At 46.5% G+C, this 21,916-nt stretch overlaps 1 protein-coding gene across 1 annotated transcript in view; it reads right to left on the bottom strand.

The window, feature by feature from the left end:
- Positions 1 to 21,916, bottom strand: part of LOC119446354 (tetratricopeptide repeat protein 28-like) — a 98,729-nt gene that overhangs the window by 2,411 nt on the left and 74,402 nt on the right. The window contains 23 exon segments of the mRNA XM_037710766.2: positions 2 to 272; positions 274 to 510; positions 512 to 1,062; positions 1,710 to 1,817; positions 2,656 to 2,767; positions 3,865 to 3,941; positions 4,662 to 4,893; positions 5,675 to 5,884; positions 6,832 to 7,158; positions 7,673 to 7,858; positions 8,731 to 8,882; positions 8,885 to 9,227; positions 10,362 to 10,561; positions 11,389 to 11,626; positions 12,202 to 12,491; positions 13,143 to 13,368; positions 13,966 to 14,181; positions 14,799 to 15,014; positions 16,470 to 16,730; positions 17,963 to 18,166; positions 19,340 to 19,519; positions 20,478 to 20,694; positions 21,402 to 21,502. Coding sequence (XP_037566694.2) covers positions 2 to 272; positions 274 to 510; positions 512 to 1,062; positions 1,710 to 1,817; positions 2,656 to 2,767; positions 3,865 to 3,941; positions 4,662 to 4,893; positions 5,675 to 5,884; positions 6,832 to 7,158; positions 7,673 to 7,858; positions 8,731 to 8,882; positions 8,885 to 9,227; positions 10,362 to 10,561; positions 11,389 to 11,626; positions 12,202 to 12,491; positions 13,143 to 13,368; positions 13,966 to 14,181; positions 14,799 to 15,014; positions 16,470 to 16,730; positions 17,963 to 18,166; positions 19,340 to 19,519; positions 20,478 to 20,694; positions 21,402 to 21,502 — 5,155 coding nt within the window.

Here is a 21,916-nt window from a genome sequence, read left to right on the forward strand (position 1 = left end):
GGCGGTGGTGGCTTGCACCTCCTCGATACCAATGGTGGAGGAGAGCTTGACCTGATCGCTTCGACTGTGCCATTTTCTTCGGCCCGCTCTGAGAGCAACTTCCCGCCATCGTCTGCCAGAATCTTGGAGAGGGACGGCGCCAAACCAAGCCCCAGGTTTCGGTCATGGTACACGTCCGAAATCGGTGGTGCTCTCGAGAAGTGCCGCATCTGGTGGGAGAGAATATGGTCCCGCATGCTTCTGTCCCTCTGCGCAGGTCCTTCACCAGTTGCCACAGGTAGGACTCAGCAGCGTGTTCATCTCGATGCATGGTTCTTGCTGTTCGGCATTCGTCGTCTGCTTTGGTCGTCTGCTGCTCTGCTTGGACTGACTGCCCAGGCTTGTCCTCGGCGTCGCGAGCGGTGGTGGTGGTGGCCGGGAGATTCCCGCTCCGAAACGCGGTCGGTCGAGAGAGAAATCATTCCTGTCGGAATCGCTGCTCTGGGACTCAAAACATGACGGAGCTTTCCTCGACACGGCAGATGGCGTCCGCTTCTGCATTTTCACTTGAGGCGGCTGCGCGAGCACTGCTGCTGCTGCTGCTACTAGTGTTGCCATTCTGACGACGCACTGTCATCTGGCCGGCGTCCCAGTCGGAGCTAGCAGATGATGAACTGTCTGGCCGTTTTCCAGAGTCGTCGAGTGGTGAACTGTCGTTATTGTACAGAGTCCGCATCTTTCCTTGCTGCACTAATGCTGCATTGGTTGGCTTAAATCCCACGAGTCCCACAAGGTTCGTGTATGCGGCGCTCACTGGGTTGACGGGGCTTGGTGTGAAGGTGTCGCTGTCACGGTTCTTTTGGTCAGATGCTGGCGCAGTGCGACCGTCAGGTTCTCCCCTTGCCCTGACGTAATTGGAGAAGGCTCCCGTGCCTTGACCGAGGCGAGGCCTAGTCAAAGGTCCAGAAGAAAATGCCAGTGCTGATGTTGGGGGTGGTGACGAATCTGTGCGGGCATCACTGTCTAAACTGTCTAAGTCACTTGAGTCGTCAAAGTTGAGGTTCTTTGGTGCTTCTTGAGTATCTGGAGGAAGAGACATGAATGAGTGTCACAGCTTAGTACTATACCTATACGAATTTTGGTGAATCGCGATTTGTGTTGGGGCTGGCTGCTGTTCATGCATACACTAGCTTTAAATACAATCACTTTTGTCTAGCTTTCAACAGATTCAATACTCTGGTTAAGCGAAATTTATTAGAGAACTAGGTACATTTATACTTGTCTTAAAAGGAATCTTTATGTCTGAGCAACAGCACTTCGATGGCGCAGTCACTATACGAGGTGTGTTCAAAAAGAAACCGAACTTTTGCTATAACACCTTTACTGCTTATGGTACAACATTTTAAGTGCTGTCCCCTTCAAAGTAGTACCCTCTACTGGCAATGCATTCTTCTCATCTTTTCTTCCATTTTTGGAAAGCCTCCTGGAATGCACTTTCTGAAATGGCATGCAGGTCTCTTCTCGCATTGTCCTGGATCTCCTCTACGGTTTTAGAACGACATCTTTTCAAGATAGTTTTCAGCTTGGGGAGTAGAAAAAGAGTCTGCTGGGGCTAAGTCCCGAAAATATGGTGGGTGGGGCACAACAGGAGTGTGGTGTTTCACTAAGTAGCTCATCAACACACAGGCATGAAGCATAATTTAGGCATGCAAAACAAGAGTTTCACTCACCAAATACGGCAAGGAGAGCTTGGAGAGCAAACTGAATCGACCTGCGATTTGCTTGCTTTCCCATTCTTAGTGTGACTTCATCCTTGCCAACTTCCATGAGGTCGAAACCTGCAATGAAAGTTAGGCAGCACATCGTTATTCTTGCCGCTTGAAACAGTGCAGCCTTTCGGTGCCAAACTACCACAGTTCAAATTTAGGCAGAGCGGAACATTAAGCAGTTTCCATCTGTTCACACAGTCCAGGCAATGCTAAAGGAAGCACTTCCAGAGACAGGTACGAAAGTCTGAACAAGTTAAAGCCATGCTGGGTTCATTCAAAGGGCAACATATGCCAATTTGGAAAGCAGAAGTGGCACTACAACGCCGTGATGAATTATTTAACTGTGAATTTTTCAACAATCACAAGAAGCTTGTGGCAAAAATGTATGGATATTGCAAATAAATATTTAGCACAGAAGTCAACCTTACGAGGAAGCTCTCCATTCAAAGCATTAAATCTCGGTGGTGTTTGTAATGTGGCAGGTTTGGCCATAGATCTCACAGATGGGGTGGGCTGACTCGCATGTTTGCAGCCCTAAAGAATTAATTTCAAAGTGCAGTGATTCTACTTATGCTTGCCACAGGCAAAGAAGCAACAAAAGATGGGCTTATTTCAATACAAGATAATAATTCCTTGTCATCCAACATGGACGCTTTGTCACTAATGTGAGTGAGGTTGCAATATACATTCCTCTCTGGACTGCAGTGAATTCAGGCAGAAGGCACATAATTTCAACTCAACTGTCCAAATTTGTTCAGGGGAACCTGCCAAACAGTTATAGAGGGAAATATTGGCTGGGCCATTGGCCTGACATGATTTTCAATATCTAATCTGAGAAAAGAAGGCTAGCGTGCCCGTTTGGTAAACATGACGCAATGATCTTGCAGCTGTGACCAAAGCTGCTTACCTAACGAGGCGAGTAGTTCGTGGCATCCTGGCACGCTCCACAGCTTGACACTGACATGGCACTCGACGCTGTCCTGCTCAGTTTTTCCCAACTGTCCAACGACCTGGTGCATCTGGAAGAAGAATGAATTGACACGTGAGCACAATGCCCAGCTCGAAGCTTTACCCATATATAAAAGCGAGCGGCATCAATGAAAAGGAGGACGGGTACAACAAAACACTATTTGCAGCTTCGAGTTCAGACCTATCGAGGGAGTCCTTTATTCTTTGAAGTGTTAGTTTTGACAGAATAAAAATCTCAACTTATTTGCTGCATCTCTGGTTTGTCCTCTCTTTCTCAGAGCCAACAAAATCCTAGAGACAAAATACTACCTTTAATGTCAGTTATTTATGCAGTTAGTCAACAGTTATTTACAGCCAGTAATTGCGGTCTGTTACAAACCCAAAAAACTACTTCCGTTCATCAGATAACACAAGCTCGCACATGCTCACAGCAGCAACTTCATGTATGCAGACAAAGAGTGCATTTCTTCAGTTTGCTCAGATAAAAGCACCTCTTGTTTGCATAAACACACAAATACAGGTTTGCCATCACGTGTCAGTTTCTCGTGTTCACTTTTCATCCAGGATTGCTGCATCAACGAGTGGCATTTGAAATGTAATACATATTAATTTCTCAGCATTGGTGACGATGCACAGGCACGTATCGCAGAAAGTACCAATCTTCTCGAAAACCGGTGGCAAAACATTGATTACAAGCTTAGCATGTAGTGGCACTAGTGGCATGAGTCAACTAGTGGCATGAGTCAACTAGTTGCATCAGAATAAGTTATCTTACCACTTGACGTTTACTTTTGGAAAAGATGAAAGCCGTTGTCCACATGGTTAGACACTTATCTGAGGTAGCTATAATAAATGCTCCCTCCTTGCGTTTACTCTTCAAAGTTAAATTTAGAAAAGCCTCAATAAAATCACTGTCTACTAGTTGAGCTTGTTCCAAGATGCTAAATCTTTACAGATGCAACAAAGGTTTATTCTTCATGAAGAAATGTTCTACAGAGACTAACACCCATAGACCATGGTACCGATTCCATCCTGTCTTTGCTCTAACCTTGTGCATCTGGATTTTACTTTAAAATGACCCATGATACAAAACCTACATAGTCTGAAGCTCGACCATGACAGGTTGCAAATGGCTGGGAATACACACCAGTTCGATGATGTCATCCGCATACTCCGGGCTTGACAGTAGCTTGGATATGGCACTCAGGGAGATCACGGACAGGCCTTGAAGCAATAAAAAATAAAGATTGCCATTCTAACTCACATTTGGAGGTTATATATTACAGAGCTTGTTCATGAAGTGAGACTAATCATACATTCAATGCCAGAAAGGCAGAACTGCAACAATAAGGCAAAGTGGAAGAGGTTCACCAAAGTCAGCAACCCCATACAAAAAATGGGACAGACATACTGGTAGATGAACCAAGGAAAGGCAAATAGGAGCCGTCATCGTCGAATTGTGCAATTGCAGCTCAATATTTGTGACATCTATGGTGTACACAACAGACACAGAACAATAGACATAATGCAGCCACCTAAAAAAAAAAAAAAAAAAGAAGAAGAGCATCTACCGAATGCCCCTGTGATGATGTCCATTCGAATAAGGTACATACTAGCAAAATTTTACCGGAACTTTCAACTCAATGCAGTCTGGTCAAGATTTCTTAAAACACCCCTGCGTGAAACATGCACATGCCTAAAAAATTGCCTCAAGAAACTCGCACAAGATTTTTCTGCCCCCAAATGATGAGCCAAAGAATTACTGCTGCACCCAGTAAACTGGCTAAGCTCGCTAGTTGCTACAACAGAAGCATGGCAGTCATCTGGTAATTTGAAATATTCAGTTTACAGCAGTTTGACCAAAACAAAAGCTCCTGCCCTGCAGTAAAAGAGAGAGAGATGTTCTTTGTGAAGCTAAGAAAGACACGTAAGCACAATGCTCACCGAGAAGTGCCTGCAGACTAGTGCTGCACTGGACCAGCCTCTCTCCGGGATCTGCTTGCGGGAAGAAGACGGAGGCTGGCAGTCCATTGGCAGCTGGCTCGAAGCGGAAGCCCACTGCAACGAGCAACTCCTTCCAGCCTGAGACGGGCCCCACTTTGCTCTCGATGGACTTCTGGCTGGTGTACATGGCGTTCTTCTGGCCTCTCTGTATGCGCTGGAGGGATTTCTCCACCTGGGACATTTAATGTTAAGAATGACGGCATCATTTACTTTTCTGTTGTCCGTCTTTCTTTTGTGAGGCTGGAATCAGGTTGCCACGTTGGAAGCAGAAAGAGCGCAAAAAACATACGTGACACATATGAACAAGAACTAGAACTGAACAGCTCTGAGTGCTTCTCGAATATGTGGATGTAAAGGCCCTACATGACAGAATGGTATGCCGCGAGTCTTCACCTGCAGTGCAGAAAGCTGCCAAGAACAAAAGCTTGAGCCTGTCTTTGGTTCCATTCTTTGTGGTTTTCGCGTGCTTCAATTCACAAGAATGGCCAGTGTTGTAATTCTTGTAACGATCTCTTTTCAAACCCTGTCCTGTGGCAATCTTCACTCCTTGACGGTGAAGGAGAATTCAAACACACCTTCACTCCCTCTGGGCGTAAGTGTGCATAGATTGAAAAATTACAGACGTCCTCACAATTTAACCTTTGCACAGGTAGAGAATCTTAGGTGTTTGCAAGTTTCTCAGCCTGCACTGGTGGAAAAATTGCATCGCTCTGTGGGTATAACCTGCGCACACAGCTTGCCATGCGAAGCATCGCTGTCACAATCGCCACCTACCATCGGCTAGCACGTGGTTACGGCTGGACTAGCCAGCATCTCGAACACTCAATATTCCGACCCATCTGCCAGCACTCATCCGATGCATCAAGGCAATGGAGGGTGGCAAAGAGTGAGAACTTTTTTGCGAGCATCATGCCCATCTGCTTCGTAAATGTTTCCGTTACTTTCTCACTCACCAGGTGTAGCACAACACGCAGGGCGTCTCGGCACTTGTCGGGTGTTTTGAGCAGTTCCACCAGGGCCTGGCCCATGAGCACCACCTGGTTGGAGAGGTGCACGTCCCCACCGACCAGTGCAAAGCTGGCCCAGTTGGCCGGGTGACCAAACTGCTTGGTTGTCTGGATCGTGCACAGGGCCTCACTCAGAGCAGCGCTGGCTCTCGAGCCCTGCTCCACAACAGTAGCGAACAGAAAAAGACATTAGAGGCTTGATTTAATCACCAAATATAAATGCGCGAGAAGCAGCGAGTGGCATCTCTGATCTGCTTAGAGCAGAGAGAAGGAAGAAAGAGGGACAAGCGAACTAACACTGAGTGTGGTTGATTACCTTACACTGAGGAAAAGAAAAGAATGGAGACAGAAATAATTAACGAAAAGAGATAAGAGAGCAAGAGAGGTCTGGCAGCATGTGTGCTGTTTAGTTTATCTCGAGCTGCCATCCTAGTCACAGGGGTCACCATACTTTTCTCGTCACTTATTAGGAACTTGAGGAGGAGTTCAGAGGCAACTGTCCTGAACAATGCACATTCTAAAAGGAACATAAATGAAAGTTTTAGCCTGCCCATATGGTATCGCTGGTTAACGAAATACTGGAACAGCGGAAACTGGGATGGCAGCATTAGCGCTGATACTGACACCTCGTGGCGCTTTGTTCAACTGCAATGTGCTAGAATTTTTTTTTTTTAATTTTAACACAGCTGTTCAACTGGAAAGAAAAGAAGGACAACACATGATTAATCATGTTGCTGCCAGCACCTTTAGGTCAGCGGTCAAGTAGAACATACTCTTCAGTTGCAATAATAGTTCAGCGCAGTCTAGTAGAACTCAGCGCCACAAAGTAAATGTGTCGCTAGCACTACTGATGTTTACGCATTCGGTGTTCCGATATTCTGTAAACTGTAACACACTATGTATATGGGCAGGCTTAAACGCTAATATAATTTGCACTCATGTGCAGCAATGCACTGCACTTTAGTTTCTCACAATAAGTCAACCACCATTTACTCATACATGCTTCCTCAGCCGGTACCAAAGTCTACGTCTTCAATTCCAACACGAGAGGAATGCTGTTAAAATTCACGACCGGTATAACCGCAATAGTGCAGCAGCATTACCTGCATTAGTGACGAGTAGAAGGTCCTGAGCAGGATCTTGAGTGCGGTGTCTGGAACAGGCCACAATGACACGAGGACACAGTGTGCCCCAGCTGTGAGGAAAGCACCGGCGAGCGTCTCCAGGGATTGGGCGTCCACTCGTCCATGGGATGACCGTGTGTGGCACATGCTGAGGACAACCAGGCGGGCTACCAACCGCATCTGGGACACGTCAGAGGCCGTCAGCAGGACATCTGCCGTTGGCCGTGCCCCGTCGCCTCCTTCTTCCCCGCTTGCTTCTTCGTCCTCCGCAAACTCTGCTCCCGATGCCAGTACTATTCCAGGAACCTAGAGGGCATAACCAAGAACATTTGTGCTTGGGGTGCCTTTGATTACATCAGTCAAACAGTTTATTTTTTTCGCTGGCTACAGTATGCAGTGAAGAAGATGACCAAAAAAGAAAAAAGAAACTGATCACATTGTCGTTTTTCAAAGCTCATGACCACAGACATCAGTGGTGATTTGAAAAACTTGTTCATGTGATGGTGCAAATGTTGTTGCAACTGTGGAAAACAGCAGAAAAACTCTGACAATGCATCCCTTTCACTGTAGTTCTTTTATCATGGTAGTTCACTCCTGTTCCTATCATCCCAACTTTAGAGCGGCTTGTTTGTGACTTAGTTCCAAATAAATTTAGGCCACTATGAAGGAAATGAAAACTAACAAGAACAAGGATGAGTTTACATTGTGCATTGGCTGGGAGGTCTATTTCTGAGTTAAGACAGATTACAATGACTACAGACATACCTAAACCAGCTGTTGGCAGATAACAATTCCACTGCTGTAAATAAACCCTTCTCACCTTCCAAGATACGTGGCTGGCGATGTGGATGCACTCAGCCTGTCCCATCCTGCCGAGCACCATCTCCTTTGTCGCGTCAGCACCCAGCAGAGGTTCACCGCCCAAAATTTCAGCAACCATCTCGGCTTCCTGTTCAGCATGTGGAATCTCCGCGCAGCCAAGCCATTCTAGTGTGCAGGGCGATACCTGGGGTTGTTCATCGAGTGGTTTAGTAATTTAGAACACAATGAACGATTAACAGAGGAAAAGACAAACCCCCTGGTTTAACTGCTCCCCTATCATATCTACAGAGCATCAACTATACCTATGATCAACATGCACTGAGGCCCATTTTAAAGCTCTCTTGGAGTTCTCAGGTTTGATGCACAATCTTGTATGTATAGTTTCAAAGCTACAGCTTTGATTAAGCAACACCGTGTCACCATTGCTGACATCCATGGCCAGACAAGATGAACGGGTGCTGTAAATGCAAGACCTGCTACTAGGACAACCAAGTCAAACATATAGTCTCTTGCACTGACTGCAGTGTGTAGCTGTGCCTCACCACGTAATAGAACTGCTTTGCCCAGTGGCACGACATCCATGAGCACTGACTGATAGTGCCTCTATGCATAGAAAACAGTATGTCAAAAAGAAATGATTCTTAAAGAAAATTTGTTACCATATGTCAAGCCCAAAACAGTATTCTCGCTGTGCTTCAATAGTTTCGTTCTGCAAGATTATCTAGAGATAAGCATGAGCACAATGCAGTCCTTCGCTACAGACCAACCTCGTTATAACGAAGTCACATCTGACATGAAAATAACTTAACTATATCTAATATTCATTATAAGCACATATTGGTTACATGCTGATAATGGGGAGAAACATCTTAGATTTACTTTACTTTATTATTTGCACGTTCGTTATATTAAGGTTCTACTGTTTGTAGAACCTAAGTTCAACTGCTTTTAGATTTCTTAGGTGTGTGACGGAACCAGTGCAACGGAACTAGTTGTGTTTTTTTTGTTTTTTTTTGAAAATAAAAAGGAACGTGAAAGAACTGCAGCTGTACCTACCTTAGGATTGCCGACGATCAAGGAGATGAGCTGCTCCCCGGCCGCCGTTGACGAAAATGCCGCTGCTCGCTGTTGTCCATGCTGCTGCTGCTGCCTCGCCGCCTTGGCCCGCTGGCCCGCCCGCAGCACCGACAGTGAAGGTAGCACTGTAGGCTGAACCTCTCGCAGAGGTATTCGGTTGAGCCATTTCCGCGCAGCATCGCAAATGGCACTAGGTAGAGGTCGCCGTCGGGCACGATGAGAAGGTCACGGCCCGCGAACCGGCTGAGCTCCTCTTCCGCATGGCCAATGAGCAGCTCGTAGAGTGCGTGGAGGGAGGGGGGTCCAGGCCAATGGGGTCGCGGAGCGCGCATGCTGCCTGCGCGGCTGGCAGGACCGGAGGTGACACTGACGCTGCCGACGCTAAACAGGCTGCTCAGGCTGTAGTTGGAGCTGTTGAGGAGGTGGTTGCGATTTCCCAAGCGGCTGAAGCCTGCACTGCTCCGGCGTTCCGGATCCTGCACAAGTTTTCGCAAGTTGATGGCCACGGACAATTCTTGTTGGACAGTGCCAGCGAAAATTCCATGCATGATTATTATCATTGGAAGACAGGTGCTAAAGATGTAACCAATGCAAATATCAAATAAAATGGGTTACCATAAACAGGTGAACTCGTATACTGTACTTACTCGATTCAAACACACTATATTTTCAAAAACAATATATAGGGCATGTTTCTTGCACTAATTGCACTTTTGTCAGTTACGACACCGGCAGTTCTTCTGATGCTATAGTGTCCACGTATCTAGAGACAGGCTAACTGAATGCCTGCAGTTACAAAGAGCTTAACTATCAGAGAAGCTACTACAACGGACCCTACTTATCCTGTAATTGCAGACAGATACCATGCTAAAGGATAAGCACCTAGTACCATATGAAGTGCCGTGGATGCATAAAGCCTGCGCTACTTGACTTTGTCAGTCACTGCATGTTGACATGTATGCTGTTTTTTCCTGAGATGAAACTTTACAATAGTGCAGGAAAATGGCGATGGACCTTCACCACAAAACTCAGCGGGACTTCATTGATGTGAAGCAGCTGTGCGTGCACTTATGCTGTGCCAAACTAACTTATGCCATGGGGGTTGCAATGTGGGCTTGTTGGTAACACAGGTTTACGGTAGTGCGATTAAAAGACAGGAGAAAAAAAGACACAAAAGGACACACATGGCGCCGTGTGTGTCCCTGCATGTCTGTCTTCTTTTGCCCTGTATTTTAATCGCGCTACCCTAAACCTATTCATTATGCGATGGGGCCAGACTACTATAAATGAAAAAAGAGAAAATATAGAAACATGGGTGCAGCATCATGAATTGATCACACAGAAGTAATAAGTTTCAGTGTATGCTGGAATGTCACGAACATACCTACGTCACATGCACTGCAATTTTCAGTGCAAAATTCCGCTTCTGAATTTAAAGTTCGGGCCAGTCTCTACATAACTGCCATTACATGATTGTAACTGTGATTGCTGTAGAAACAGTAATTATGCAATTTGATTTAAACAGGTGGACTTGCTGCCATTCAAACGTGAATCTCATGACAGCAATGCACCAGAATTTTTCCCGTAAAAGCAAAGACAGGGTTGCCTACCTGGCCAAAGCGGTCGCTGGCTTCATCCCAGTGGCTCTGGCAAGCATCCTCAGTGTCGGGATCGACCCCGAGTGACTCTCGGAGTGCCGACAGGTGGCGCTCTAAGAGAGAAGCTTTCTTGGGAAGCTTGCCGTCTTTGTCTGGTAAAAGGGGTTCGGACTGGTTTTCACTCAAGGGTGTCTCGGTGAACTTGACGATACCTGTCAGGGAGATGCGTAATCAGTAAGGCATTTACGTCGGAGAGCATCATCGTCACGCTAAAACATGTATCATCTACTGCGTGAGCTTTTACTTACATTTAGCATCACTGCCATGAGAATGCAATAAAAAGAAAAGTAGGAATGAACAGTCAGTGACAACCAGCACTTGAAAGAGTGAAAAGCCTAGGCTAGTCGGTTCTGTGTGAGACCAAACATTGTTCTAGTAAAAAAGGGCACAACGACTGAAATTCTAGCAGCGCGTCCTGTCATCCTAACGAGGTTTAGAGCCTCTGCACATGAAAATCACACACTATCATGAGCACACCGACCACCAGACTTAGAGGAAGGTAACAGCTGCTCCTTTATTTTCACTATGCCAATGTCAGCAAGTGAAAAGAAGTTTTTGCCCACTGGCACTTGTGTGAGACGTGAGAAGCAATGGGGGGTGAGAATGTTCAAGGAAAGGACAGAAAGGAAAGGCTCAGCATGCTGCAAACATAGCTGTTCACTGTCAAAGAAATGGCTTCCACTGTTCCCAGATAAAGAAGGAACTGTCTGCTTTATGGAGGTTAATGGCCCCAAAGCCATACACAGGAACCATGAGAACCACCAGCGGTTCTTACTAGTGCACTCAAAGTGCAGTGTTTTCACAGGGGTGTTCCAGCCTCAGCACTTGGAAATTGCCCCATGTTTGAAGTCTTAAGAGGGTGCCCGTTTGCATTCCACTCTCATCAGATATGCAATTGATGCTGAATTAACTGCGCAGCATAGACGGCAAGTGAGTGAATCAAGTTGGGTCAGTGGCTCTCCCGGTGTGCGACAAGTACCTTTGTGTGGGACCATGAGCCAGATGAGAAGGTGCCCTGCGGCCAGGCTGAAGTAGAGGATGGTGGCCTTCTGCCGGTTGACCACTTCCAGCAGTAGGGCCAGGCTGTTGGGCACGCAGGCACTGGCTGTCAGCGCGCTCCTGCGAGTCTCAAGGGCATGCTCTGCAAAGCAGCGCGTGCGGCTGCGCTCTGCCACCAACAGGGCCTCGTCCTGCCTGCCCAGGGATACCAGCACACGCTGCATGCGGAGACAATGAAAACAGACAGTTTTACTTAAATTATGCATGCACAGGACATAACAGAAAGCTCAGCAGATTACGTATGCCTGCCATGTTACAGATTTAATGTCGTCGCCTTTGCATGGTTTGCTGGCGTGCATAGCTTGCGTGACATATATGTCATGCCAAGGGTACCTGCTTTGACCCCTGATGTATATTGATGATACTAGCCTGCATTTCTGCATAAAACCATTTGTGCCATTGGAAAACCTACTGAAATTTTGTTAAATGTGAGAGAGCGAAAACACCCATCCGACTAAAGTCCTTGTTACACCACTAAGCGCAGGCACCACTGGTAAGCAACTAAAGGCATATTTAGGCGATCATTACACAAATTGATAACTGTCTTTAATATCCACATTCAGTCCGTTTAGTCAGCACTCCTTGAAAACTGGCAGAGTTGCCCCCCCCCCTCAAGGCCAAGAATTCAGGAAACACTATTGCTTATCGTTTGCTCCTCTTCATAGTACATGCTGCCAGCTCTTCCTGCTTTGAAAGCCAAAGGCTAGCATGAAATGCAAGAGCGTCAACTCACCTGCAGAGCCTGTGCCGTGTCACCCAGAAATTCTGCGACAACCGGGTCAGTGCCGCGGTGCTCTCCAAGGGTGACGGCAGCCATCAGCGCCTCCAGGAGGTCGTGAGCACGAGCCAGCTGCTGCTGCGCACCGTCCAAGTCACCCTGGAGCCAGAGGACCAAGCCAAGCCGGTGCCGGACGCGAGCCTCTTCCTCCCGCTTGCCGCCTCCGAGCTGCTCGCATGCCTGCAGAGCCTGCTGCAGGTAGCTACATGCCTGGCTCACATGACCCAGCGCATGATGCACACGACCTGCAGATGTGCAAAGGGCATGTCATAAGGCCTGCAGATATGCAACGTCACAAGGCCTAAACTTTGAGAGGGTAACAAGGAAGCTGAAAAGAAAGCTAACGACCATTGCCACGCATTCTGCCTTCACTCCAAACTGTTGCACCTTCTGCTGGTAACACAAGCAGGCTTCTGTCACACTTTATCTCACCTTACTTGAGGCAACAGTCTCCTCTGCACTCATATCACCCTAGCAGGCCTTAGAGCTAGCCTTTGCCAGTAAAGATTTCCAACTTGCTTTAAGCCAACTGGCCAACTAAAATACAGTGCTATATGTTTATTCGTAAGCAAAACAGTGTCTCAAATTTAATATTTCTACTTAGAAACATAGATACATTGGATGAACACCATGATTTAATCCTCCATTCGATCCTAGTCCTCTTAGAATAATACTCAACTCCTTATACCTGAGATAATGGCATAACAGCGATGAGCTGCAAGTAAAAAATTTGTACAGGACAAGCTGTAAAATGAAAACGATGATCCATCTACAAGAGCTGAGAGCAGACAAGCAAGAAATATAAGCAAAAACATACAATACAAACTATGAGACATGGGTTATAGTTAAGTTTTGAGCGACCCTCTGAGCTAGCAAGTTATGATGCGCTCACTCACCAAGGCTGCTGTAGGCTTCTGCTTTTGCTGCTTTGTCACCCAGTTGGGCAGCAATGCTCAGATGCTGTTCCTGCAATGAGACTGCCTTGTCGTAGTTGCCCAGCGCTTCGTGCGTCATGCCCAGGTTTCCATAAGCTCGCCCCTGGGCAGCCATGTTGTTCGTCTCTTCGGCGATCTCCAGGTCGACTTGGTGCCAGTGCAGAGCCCGGTCGTAAGCACCCATAGCCTGCGAGATGGACGAAATCGCAAAGATCAAATCAGAGTCCACATGACTCTCAATACTGTTAGAAAAATTACACCAGAGCACAATTATATGCATACTAAACACAGGTGCAAAGAATGACTTTAAACTGCTTAATGCCTTAAAGGTTAGTACCATTCGTATAGCTCCACACGGACGTACTACTTAATGGCACTAAAAATTGATTGCAGCATGGAATTGAGCACTCTCACAACTCATTTGGCAATCAAACGTGCACAGTATGTACTCTCACTCATAATGTTAGTATGTAGTTGCGTTTGTAGTTAGTAGTTACACAAAAACATAATTTTGAGGTACTATACCAAAATTTTCCTCCATAAAATGTGCCTGTTTTCAAAGGCATTTCTTGCACATTTACCTGATAAATAATTATTTTAATGACATTAGGATTGCTAACAAGCTTGCCACAGTCACTGCACTTATTATCGTGGCATTTCATGTCATTAGAAAGGTGTGTGTATAGCCTTTAGCTATAACGGAGGAAACTTAAGGTCCCAGATAGTTAATGTCACTAACATCGTCCTTGTGGCATGGGTATAAGGTAGCGCCAAGGTGTTTCACCTGGTAGACAGCGCCCATGCCGCAGGCTGCATCTCCGCGAAGGGATGGGTCATCTTCTGCGAGCGCCATCTGTCGCTCAAGGCAGGCCAGGGCTTGTTCGTAGTTGCCCAGCTGTCGATGCAGAGCGCCAAGTTCACCATAAGCTGCTGCTTTCCCAGGCACCGCACTTTCCGCCGTCTGCTCGTGAGCCACGACCAATCGCTTCTCCAGGCAGACCTGCATCAAAGGTAAGAGGAGCCTGTTAGCACTTTTGCTGACACACACTAGTACACCATGGTTGAAGAAACCATCTAGCAGGCCAATTAATTGACCGGTTTTGTTTTCAACCTCACAAAGCTTGTGCCTGGGCTATTGCAGGCGCCATAATGGAAGGCTACCTTGAATCAGTAGCAACCACCTGCTATTTATTTTGCACTAAAACTTGCACTATGACACCAAAATGAAGATGCTAGGGCTTGGAATCAAACTCGCTATCATATAGCTACTGCCAACACATTCCAGCCACAGCACAACTGCAGCGGGCATTTTTCAATTGCCGTAGACGACAATGAATGACATCGTCAAGATATGTTCGTGACGCTTTGCGTTACTGACCTCTAAGCTGTGCAATGACTTCTGAAACCTGACCTAGCTCTAGCACACACAGAGCCCTGCCAAGAGTTTTCACTAACTCTTAGTGGGGCTCTGTGGACACGACAGTCTCCGTGTGAATGGCTTACAAAGCTCAACCTTGGCTGTTAAAAAAAAGAGCCCCGCATATTAGGCGTCCTATGGCCGTGCAACGAGGATGCGCAAGAAACAATGCACGGTGCCAACCAACAGAAGTCGCTCACCAGGGCCTGTTGCAAGTTGCCAAGGCTCCTGTAGGAGCTTCCGAGGCCCCTGTAGGCTCTCTCCTGGTCGCGGGGAGACTGTGCCTTGATGGCGATGCTCAGGTACTGGTCATGGCACTTGACCGCTTCCTCGGGGTCACCGAGGGCATCGTAGCACTCGCCAAGACTACCATAGGCACGGCCTTTGTCCAGCAGAGTGCTGCTGCTGCTTCCAAGCTGACAATGAAAAGAAAAAAGAGTAACAGTGAGTCAGTTCACTGTGCATTGTGCACATTAGCACGCGTTCCTAATAGGACAACAGCACTGATACAAGCAGACCATTAAATAAAGGACCTCCATTTTAAACACCAAATTCCACCAGTAATGTTTCGTGAGGCAAGACAGAGGATGTCACATTAAAGGGGCCCTGAACCTCTTTTTATCGAAGTGGAGAAATGCATTTGAAGTTAAAATAGGCTATTTCAGAAATACTTTGCCTCAAAAAGTACTTCGATGCATTCAGTAGAAGCGGAGTTATTTGCAATCGAACACGTCTTTAGCGGTGCTTCCTCTCTTTCTTGAATGCCTTGCGCTGCTAAGGCTACGGCCGAGCGGGGCATACACACAAGGCTCCGCCTTCTAAATGTGACCGTGGTGCCCAGTTCAAATTTGATTTTGGATGTTGACAAAGATGCCACTACTTCCGATTATGACGCCTATGACGCGAGCTGCAGTGCGCTTAGCCAGTGGACTTGTAGTGGCACCCTACGGCGGCATCAGTATCTATGCTCCGTGCCAAACTGCAGCTACATGCAACAGTAGTGCGTATGTGTGATGTTTGCTTTATGCATGACAGGGCTTGAGTGCGTGGTCGCGTTCAAATTCTCCAGTCTGACCATGCTAAGTGGTGCGAACCGGCTTTGTCCTTCGCCAGCTTGACTGACGGATATTAGCCACATCCAACTTGCGCATTTTTGAAGCGCTATCAAATAGTCTGCCAAGGCATCTAACCAGGAGGGGTCAGGAGTGAGCGCGTGTCTGCAAGTGTGCGTGTGGTCTGACCAGGCTATCTTCTTGATTGACGTCAGCTATTGGCCAATAGCAGCCGCTTATGGGAATCTGCTATATGACGAAATAAAAAAGCTGTCCAGAAGAGAGTAAGGAGTAGGCTTCTGTTGAAAAGAAAGTATTTGAGAGAAAGATGACTTCGCACTCTGCTTGCGAGCTTCAAGCATTGCGCACGACTGCAAAGATTGATTGAAATGTTCACAGCAGCGCACACTATCCGCGGACAATGTTTTTTCACCAAGCCCGAGGGCTGGTTCAGGACCCCTTTAAAGAAATAGGAAGTTACAACAACTGTAGTCGCAGTAACTGTATCCCTCATTTCAATCAACCAATAAACTGAACTGTTAGTCAATATCTACCTGCCACTGCTTAGCACCTAAGATTTTAGGTGGAAACCAAATTTTCTGACTAAGGAATCGACTAATAAGCCAGGACCAGTCATATTTTTCTGTATTAGTGTCAGCAGCTGACAAGGCCCAAACAGTAAAACTGCCTGCATGAGCTGGGGAATGGCTTAAAAAAAAGAAACGTTTCCAGATAAATTTATGTTGACATGACGGGAACGCAACATGCCTGGTGTGGCCTTGTGGCACCATGCAGCGCAGCCAAGCAGCAAGCACTCACCTGTTCGAGGAGCGCCAGCTGTTGCTCGAAGTACCCGATGGCATCCTCATAGTGGGCCAGACCGAGGCGGACCAGGCCCAGGTTGCCCAGGGCCTGCGTCTCGAGCGGGCAGTCGCGCAGCTGGCGTGCCCGCTCCAGCTGGGCCTGGTAGCAGCGCAGGGCCAGGCCCAGCTGACCCAGAGAGAGGTGCACTGCCCCCAGCCGACCCTGTGCCAGGCACTCGCCACGCACGTCACCCAGCTCCTGCTGCAGAGCCAGCTCCTGAGGAGGAGGCCGTGTAGCAGAGAGGCAGCGTTAAGATTGTCAGCAGAATGCATTGATGGGCTAGTTGGTTCATATTCGTAATAAACCTTAGCGCAAACAGGATTACACTTGTAGCGCCCTGTCCTGTCTCCTTGTGTAGTGCTGTTTGCACTAAGGTTTGTTATGAATTAGGACTCTCACTTAGTTGGCGGAGATTTCTACATTACACTTTTGATATCATAATATTATGTGACCCTTGGTTTCAATCATAACAACTTTGTAAGACCATTTTGCACTTATTGCTCTTTTGCTTTTGCTCAAATGTTGCAATATGAGATCACAAGTTTTTGGTCTGCGTCGTTCAGTAAAACACTTGGCTTTCTTGCTCGCCTGCTCGTCCACAAAAGATTAAAAACACCACAGTTGTGTGCGCACTTTGCTATCAGAGGTGTGAGCTGCTGTAGATATGTGCAGTGGCTTCGGCTGCTTGTTGGTAAGGAAAGCCCAGACGAGCTAGGCAGTCATCAATGCCAATTGTTATGTTGAACAATGCAGACTCAAACGTGCAATTTAGTTACGAAACTCGAGTGAAAACAAGGCAGAGTTAAGTGCTAAATCAGAGGTAAGTGCATCTACGTGAAGGTCACTGCATGTAGATGAGCTAGAATACTTGTCACAGCAGTTTCAACACAGCCAGTGGTGAGCTAAACAATCATGACGAATGCTTTTCCTTGCACTTTTCCTCCACGTAGCTATACATCTAGGCTTCACGTGTGCAGGCGTTACACTCCAGATCACAAACAGCTACCTTCTACAACTTGTTTCAGTCTCCTGGTTGTATGCTATTGCCGCACATTCTTAACTCTTGTTCACATGAGCTAGGTACTCCCTCTAGTCAGACTGTTATCATGCTTTAAACCCACGCTCCATGTTGTACCCAAACATTATCGCTGTTGTCTCTTCTTTGATAACAAGACTGGCCCACCATAATCAGATCACACGAGCACTGCCTGTGAATGCTGGAGTATGCTCTCTAATGTATGATGACAGATACGCATACAGAGCGCACGGGCTCGAGCAGTGTCTATGCGTTCAACAACTTCCAACTACGATGACCGCTTTCTTGTTGCTTAAGTGCAGATTTACTTTCCAGGCACAGTTAGCCCAATAAACATACTGGTTCTACCCATTCTTACGTAGGGCACCGTTACCACAATCTGCCAGGATATCTTTCTTCAAGAAACACCTACCTGCGTGTGATAGCCAAGGGCCTTCTCGTAACACTTCAACTGTCGGTGACAGAGGCCCAGAGCACCGTAGGCTGCAGCCTCGAGGTGACGCTCCTTGGACTGTCGCACCAACATTAGCTGCTTCTGGTACATCTGCACAGCTTCCTCACTTTTTCCCATCTTCATCAGCACATCACCCATATTGCCCAGTGCACGAAACTTGCCCTGAGTGCAAGAAAGGAGGATATAAATATATAAGTGGAACAATATGATACCGATATTGCAGCGTGCTACATATGAACAATGTAAGGAATTTAGTTCGAGCGCTGCCCACAAAACCTACACTGCACCAGCTGTCTGTACCTCACCGCTCAAAAAACTTAGTTCCCTGGAGATACTGATATTGATAGAATGTTTGCCTCCATCATAACATCATATGGAAATGAGCGAACATAGCTGGCACATCTTACAAATCATGAAAGGGAAATTTGCGATCCACCCGAGTGTAGCACGAAGCCAGATTCTCATCCCTCCACCTTGCAGGCTTCCACAGAATTAATGTGCCCATTTATGCAAATTAACATTTCCAATTACCTAAATCCCATCTTGACAATTTCTCTGAATTGGACAGAGGTGTACTTGCCACTGCATTCTTAAGGTACAGAATTTTACAGAGACCTCGAGATCTTAAGTCCCTGCAATAACGCATACATGCTACGGGGTAATGAACTAATCAAATGCTTTGTTAAATAATGCTCTCTGGTGTGCCAGTGCAAAACACTGATTGCGTCGTCCCATTCGCGGTCAAGTGGCAGAAGAAAAGGCTTATCTACTCTGCGCAAACACCTTAGTAGACAAAAAAGCATTATGCTGAAAAATTGCTGATCAGCTCAATTTATGTCTTCATATTTAGATAAAATCTTACGACTAGTAAGAACTTGAATGAAGCATAGTAAAAACTGGCACAGTAAACAAGAATTTGGCTGGCAACTGTTTGTCACAATCTGCAACTGATAAATGCGGCTAGGTATGAATGTGTTGCAGACTGTGAAGGTTGTAACAGCCTACACAAATGTCAGTAACTTGCGGCGAGCCGTGGCACAACAGGTGAAGGCAACCAAGTTTCACTTCCTTATCACGGCCCACACGTTTGACATGGCCTAAGAGTGTGCAAGCAGGTGACATGCGGAACCCGAAGGCTCCGAGTGATTGTTTGTGTCGGTCGAGGGCACAGCTGGTGTCTTTCTAGGCTTGCGTCTACAGTATAGCACTCGACGCCCGTCTCACCTCGCATCCACACAAAAACTCTCAAGATTTGAGAACCGGCATGGTCCCCACATATTAGGTGAGAATCTTTACGCAGCTGGGCAACTACCACAGCGGAGGAGCTGTACATACCTGCAAGTTCCGCGAGACCTGGGAGAGTGCGAGGAAGTACTTCTGGCACTCGTACGCTGCTTCCAGGTTCCCTAGAGCGAGGTGCGAGAGGCCCAAGTTGCAGTATGCTCGTCCCATGTTGATACGATCATGCAGGTTCTTGGCCAGGGTGAGGTCCTTCTCATAGTAATCGATGGCGTCCTAAAGAGAGGAATAGCAGCATTTGCAATGTATGCATTCCACTCACTGCAGCGCTTCCTCTAGTTGTACGATCAAATTCGATCATATGTTATGTGGTTAAACTGAATTATCCCTTATATAGAACAATTTCTGAGCACTGTGAAACTAGTCACCTCTTATGTGTTATAACTCGGGAGCGAACAAGAACAAGGAGAAGCGGGGGACGCGGTTTTTCGCTGCACACAAACCACTTGAAGGCCACAGACGACCAAGCCAAGGAAAGCATAGGAGAAAATTATTTGTTATTTTTTATTCTAAATGTAAAAACATTAAAGGGAAATGAAAGAGGATGAAAAAACTACTTGACACGGGTGAGAGCAGACCAGTTTGCCTGCTCTTAATTAAGATCACGTACTACGCGACGCCTGCAGTTCAACAGGATGTTCTGCAACTGCCACCATGGCCATGAGCTGCACTGGCTACAACTCTCAGGCTCAGATCTTGTAAACATACATGAATACCCAATAAAGTAGATGGAAGAACAGTCGTCACCACAGCTCAATTGTTAAAGCATCGAAGTTGTAATGCGGAAGATAATAGTTCGGCTCCAGCCAGCAACAAGTTCCTTTTTGACACTTTCATTTTCCTTTATCTTACCATTTCTAGGTTTCAATTACAACAAGTAACTTAATTCCCCCATGTTTTTCTTGGCTTCGTTGTAATTCGGTTTCATATGGTTATAAATTGGGAGTGTGATTCAGGACTGTTACGCATCCATTTGCCAAAGACTGTTTGGCGACTTTAATATGTAGGCTCAAAATTAAGTATGCAAGCTGAAATCATGTAGACATCACACGAACTGACGAAAGTGGAAGCAAAAATAAATTTACTCTGTTTAGCCCTAATTTGCTCATGTTTCATTTGTCACATCAGAATCATGGGTTGTCGAATCCCTTGCCACAAACGAACGAATGCATACCTTGTAGTTTCCCAGGCAATAGTGGGCATAACCCAGGAAGTGGCAGGCCCGCGCCTGGGCCTCAGTGTCACCCATCTCCTCGGAGAGGCGCAGGTAGTTCTCGTAGTACGGCACAGCCTGACCAAACTCCCCACGAGAGCTGTAGCAGTTGCCCAGGTTGCACAGAGCACACGCCTCGCCCGCCGCATCCTTTAGCTCTCGTGCTATGTTCAAGTGGCTAGGAAGGGACAGGGAGACAAAAACGTTTATTAGATAAATCGACAACAAAACCCCACAGACACAATGCACAAGTTGGTATCTCTGTGAAGCTTCTGGGAAGCGGTTAATGAAATGCTATAAAAGATGTTGATCTTTTACACAAAACAGCTTGCAGCAAAGCAAACTGAGACATGCCTGCCCGGTAAATCGGTGAGACGCAGAAACCCCTACCACGTGATTCACGGGATCCACGCAACCACATAATACTCTTTCTTCGGGATCGGCCCAGTTTAATGCGGCACAATCTCCAGGACTGACCCACCTTACTCTGCGCAGAAAGCTTCGGTTTAATAAAATAATTACGCGCTTGAATATTTGTTGCACTGAGATTATTCAGGTACTGTTTGTTGTCCCACTGTGGAACACATACCCATTCTGAAGTGCCACGTGCACATTTTGAAGTACTAGACAAGAATGGCCACACGTAACCATTGGCAAACACCAAACGGCTAAATCATAGAAAGTGAAGTAAGTCAACTGAGACACCGACTATAGTAATTGACTACATTTCAAGAAGAAGTCTGTGTGCTTCGGAAATGCCTATGAGCCAAACACTTTTTACCTTGCAAACCACATGCACTGTGCAAAGTGAATGAGCAGCGTAAAATGACCACCGACCCACTACTATATAACATCGGTGAGAAAGAAAAGAAAAACTTTGCTAACCTGTGGTAGTGGAGGAGGGCCATTTCGTGGCGCCCCAAGGCTTGGTATGCCACAGCCAAATTGCCATGCGTTGAAGCCTCTGCACTGCGGTCATTGACCTCCTGCAAATTGCATTTGCGAAACGAAAAGTGAGGTGCCAACATAATAATAAACGAGTAACAACATCCACTTAATGCAGTATTCAAGGCAGCATGTTATACTGAGCTACAAGCTTGCTTATTAAATAGGAATCACTGGTGCAACTAGCTCAGTACAACCAAAATCACAGCCAGATTTTGTTTAAAACAAAAGTGTGACGCATTTAACAACTGCTCAAGCATCTAAAAATGGTTTCAGGTCAGGTAGTGCACATTACTTTAATTGTTTACCAAGTGTCACAACGAAGCATCACTTCTCCTATTTTTTAGCAGAAGCAGCTAAACTTAATGACTCGTTCGACTACCGATGTGCCACCAGGTTTTGTCAACACAAAAGGACACTGGCTAATCATTTTCTTCAGGACTTTTCACCAGTTG

This window comes from Dermacentor silvarum, chromosome 3 (genome assembly GCF_013339745.2).
Source record: "Dermacentor silvarum isolate Dsil-2018 chromosome 3, BIME_Dsil_1.4, whole genome shotgun sequence".
Taxonomy (NCBI): domain Eukaryota; kingdom Metazoa; phylum Arthropoda; class Arachnida; order Ixodida; family Ixodidae; genus Dermacentor; species Dermacentor silvarum.